The sequence below is a fragment of the Frankliniella occidentalis genome, unplaced genomic scaffold (genome assembly GCF_000697945.3).
Source record: "Frankliniella occidentalis isolate FOCC.00 unplaced genomic scaffold, Focc_3.1 Scaffold167, whole genome shotgun sequence".
Classification (NCBI taxonomy): Eukaryota; Metazoa; Arthropoda; class Insecta; order Thysanoptera; family Thripidae; genus Frankliniella; species Frankliniella occidentalis.
This window is the reverse complement of record NW_026267293.1, coordinates 352,942-357,449: the sequence shown is the minus strand read 5'-3', so window position 1 is coordinate 357,449 and position 4,508 is coordinate 352,942. Positions and strand designations below refer to the sequence as shown.

The 4,508-nt window shown below is 44.9% G+C and overlaps 1 protein-coding gene across 1 annotated transcript; it reads left to right on the top strand.

Annotated features, from left to right (window-relative positions):
- Positions 1 to 733: 733 nt before the first annotated feature.
- Positions 734 to 4,300, top strand: LOC127750306 (uncharacterized). The gene is made up of 2 exons (XM_052271596.1): positions 734 to 3,351; positions 3,486 to 4,300. Exon 1 carries the CDS (start codon positions 1,890 to 1,892, stop codon positions 3,123 to 3,125), a length of 1,236 nt encoding a protein of 411 aa, XP_052127556.1. The 5' UTR covers positions 734 to 1,889; the 3' UTR covers positions 3,126 to 3,351; positions 3,486 to 4,300.
- Positions 4,301 to 4,508: the final 208 nt, after the last annotated feature.

The following is a 4,508-nucleotide window of genomic DNA, read 5'->3' as shown; positions in this document are numbered from 1 at the left end:
CCTTGATCCGGCTGGGGAGAGAGGGAAGGGGGGCGACCAGTCGGGAAGGGGAAGGCGGATGCGGTGCTACCCGCAGGTGGAAGGGGGAGGGGAGTGCCGGCACCTCGTTGTGGCCCAAGGCACAGAGTGGAGCGAGGCGGGGCCGGGCAAGGGGGTCCCAATTACCTTTGTAGCATCCATACATGTGGTACCCCCAGCCCCACACACTCTCACGCACACGCACACACACAGACACGCACGCGCACGCGCACGCACACGCACACGCACACGCACACGCACACGCACACACACACACACAAGCAAGCAAGCACAGGTACATACGTGTGCCCGCGCGCACACGGCCGCAGGCGCAATGAAGACGAATGGTATGCTATGCAAAGTGTGGATGTGGCTGGGGAGGAAGCCTGAGTAGTCGACTTGCTACTTGCTAGATTCAACTGGTCTGTGTAAGCCGGAACCTTTTCCTGAAGAAGTTCACAAGCTTTTTGCTGTCGAAATACAAACACGTTTACAACAATTTTGCTGTTCCGGAGAGGGGAGAGGTGTGTGGAGCAGGGGTCCCGGCTCACTGTAGCGCGCGAGCCACAGAGCGCTTTCGCACGCCATCTATCAGTTACTCGGAAGCGTCCGCGTAGGTGTGATCCCTTGCCTCGAGCTGGACAGGCTGGACAGCACAGCCAGCCGTAGACGAACGGGGAGCGCACGCCGGGCCGGGCGGGTCGAGAGAGTGTAGGACCCCCACCCGCACCTCCTATATATATTATTAGTATGAGATCAACTGACGATACTTTTAAGGAAAGGCGGAGACCTTTGACCGCCGAGCCTATTGGCGGGATGCCACCTCGAGGCAGCCGCCGACTGAGAGTAAAAGTGGAGCTCAGTCGTAGCCGGGAGTCCGAGTCGAGAGTCAGTCAGGAGAAGTCGTAGTGGAGAGGAGCAGAGCTAGCGTCAAGATGTAGACGCAGTAGTGTATAGTGTACATTGTAACATCCGAAGAGACACCGATAATACACACCTTGATCAATGTGCTTTGTGTACGTCAATCAATGAGGGAGCATACGAACCCCAGACCAATCACACCCTTCCAACAACCACAGTGGTTGGCAGCGGTGCTCTCATTGATATGACCTCCACGAAGCATAGAGCACAGGTTTGTCTAATAGGTAAGTACAGTGATCTTTTCCATCAGTATCATTTGAACTTACTTGTCGGCACCCGCGCGTGCCTGGTGCTTCCCCGTGCGCGCGTGACCTAGTCATGCCGCAGCCCTGTTCAGCCCCGCGTGCCCTTCCCGCACGCATGTGTCTTTGCTAGTGAAAGTGCGCACGTAAATACAACCTTTACGCCATGCTCAAAATGGATATGCGAATCGCACGTCAATCCACTGTTTGTCACAATAATTTTTAATCATGACCTCTAAATTTTCTTACGGTATTGCATCTCCATACAGTTCTAGTTCTAAAGCTTTAATTTCAATGAGTTTGTGCACCACGCGCATTAACAAAGTGCAATCTTTCCATAATGTGCAATATCCTAGCTAGAAAAGTTCGATAAAAATAAAATAGAGCGGAACGCGCCGCGCCGCACCGCGCGGGGCAGGCGTCCGCACGGCTGTCTATTCTTAGCCCTAGCCGAAATCGAGCTACGCACCTTATTTTTTCTGTCGCCCAGCGATTCCCCCTGCGTCGGAAATAATCTGACCCATTTTGCCGCGTGACATTCAAACGCTGAACTTGAAACTTAAATCGACTATTCTACTTTTGAAATTTTTCAGTGTTCCAGGAAAATCGCCATCGTACTACTTTTCTGCTATTATGTAACCAGTACTTAATTTAACATCTTTTAATTTTACAGTGAGCCACTTAATTGGTTCTGAAGTACAATTAAACATGTCGGCATCAGCGCCATCTTTATTATCTTTAGTTGATAACTTCTCTGGAGAGGACGAATGTTACGCGCTAGAAGATTTCCTAATGTGCATAGAAGCCGCAGCTTCATTCAAACCTGATATTACTGATGCGCAACTGCGAGCCATAATAATACTAAAATTACGTGGCACCGCTAGAGAAGTACTATGTGCTCAACCAGAGCTAACGGAAGGAACATCTGAGGCTCTTATCAAAGCGCTTCGCGATAGATTTGAACCTCTAATTGACCGATACTCGGCACAGCAAAAATTTTCGTCATGCATTCAACTTCCAGGCGAATCAGTAATCGAATATTATTTTAGGTTACTTTTAGCAGCGGAGAATTATGCCGCTACCCGTCCCGCTCCAACAGAGGACTTGAAGGAAGCCATCAAGGCGCTGACAAAGATTGAACTTCTAGATCAATTTATGCACGGAATAAATTGTAAATTGCGTCAGTTTGTGCGTTTTCAGACCCCCGCTGATATCGAGACAGCTCTGAGCTTCGCCCGGAAAGAGGAACTCTACGTTTCTCTTGAGAAATCGAAAACACCAGCTTCGATAAATTCAGTAACGGCGCAAACAGATAATTCCTCTAGTTTTCAGCAGCAGACGCCTTGTCACGGCCATCAAGCGTTATGCAGAGCAGACGCTCAGCCTATGTCCAGCGCCCACTCTGATTCTAAGACTTGTCCTCATAAACTTGCAGTCGTTGCACCTAATTTAGCAGATGTCAAAGGGCAAGCCTTTTACGTCAAAATCTTTGATCAAAATGACTACCTAACCTTTTTGATTGACAGCGCATCAAAAGTCTGTGTCATTAAGCGATCCTGTGTAAATCATTTAACACCTCTTGCAGATGAAAAAGTCTACAGTATTGGTGTAAACCAAATACCAGTCATCGGTTACTCCAAGGTGACATGTGGTAAGGGACGCCACATTGTTACTTACAACTTTCTCGTCGCCGACGACAGGCTTCGATTATGTTGTGATGGTGTGATCGGATCTGATTGGTTGACTAAACATAGCTGCATAGTCGACTTGAAAAAGAAGCGACTTATAGTGCCGAATAAGTTTACGGCAGCTCTACTTCCTGTTGCCATGAAAACGCCAATTTACCAGCTTGGAAAACTTACATGGAACAGTCAGATATGTAATTGGGATTATGGAGCGAACTTGCGCTCTCCCGTAAGTACGCACTATTGTATGGGAATATGACTCTCCCAATCTCTTTTTAATAGCTCGTCAAGCGTTTTAAACGCGTGTAGCTAGACCCTGATGTAACTGCGGCTGAATCGTCGCCTGCTCAGGCAAAAGGTAATGAAATGTAAATAATGTATGGAAACGAAAATGATATCGTTTGTCCAAACTCAAACGCACATAGAACCGCGTAGCCAGACCCTGACGAACCTGCGGCCGAATCGTCGCCTTCTCAGGTGAAAAGGTAATAAAAACAGCAGTCATTCTATTTTAAATGAATGAAAACGACAACGATATAATTTGTCATGTACGAGCGTACATAGAAGCGTGTAGCCAGACCCTGTAGAATCTGCGATGGTCGCCTTCTCAGGTAAAAAGGTAATAATATTAGTACTTCTATGATGAATGAGTCAAAACGCAAATATAAGCGTAATGTGCGGTAATAACTTCTTGAACAATATAAGAAACTTACCGAATTTCCAGTCGAACGGAAAATGCTTTGAACAGCTAGTAAATTTACACCAAGCATAATTATCAATATCCTATTTATAAGAAAATCTTTTCTAGTATTACTTTCCTTAAAGAGCGTGAGGACCAATAGTTCATCGAAAACGCATCATAGGAAAATTAATTGTAAATTCTTCAATGATTTAGCAACAATTTGAAAACGTTGCCATTCTCTGATTAAACTTGATCTACAATATTTAACTGTTGGTATTTAATTCATAATGCAGTGTGATAAGTCTCCCACAAATCATTTCCATGATGAATTGTACCTGGACGAGACAACCACTGCTGAAACCCATCCCTGCTCGCGCCTATCCGCTTTTCAGCAGATATAAGAACACTATATGTGATCAATTTTAAGGCATTTATGTGGTTGTGCAGATTTCATTTGTTGCGTTTTACCATCATCATGCAACTGTTATCACTAATTCAATACCAGATATGCATAACTCCAACCACAAGCTGCAAGCCACTAACAACGTGCTTATGCAAATTCTTCAAATGTCAGCAAGAAGCTCTTTGCACTCGCCAAAATGTTGTGGAATTTATTACTAAAATGCAATAAACATTTTAACAAACGTCATATCCACAACAAGGCACAGCAACTATTTGCATGAAAGTAACACCGTTACAGATCACTTCAATGAATTGAGCGAGAGAAAATGCTCAACCTAACACTAACAAAAATGAAAAAAAAGGGAAGGTGTTTTAATATTTTTCTCTCTCAATTTAGCGGAAGAGCAGACGGTCGAATGTTATATTCGAAAAAACGGTCAAATGTTATATTCATATCGAAATGTTTTATCGTAAACGAACCGTTTACTATTCTTGATATACCTAGCAGCTATTATTGTATTCAAATCTGCAAACAATTACTAGATCAGATTATATCAA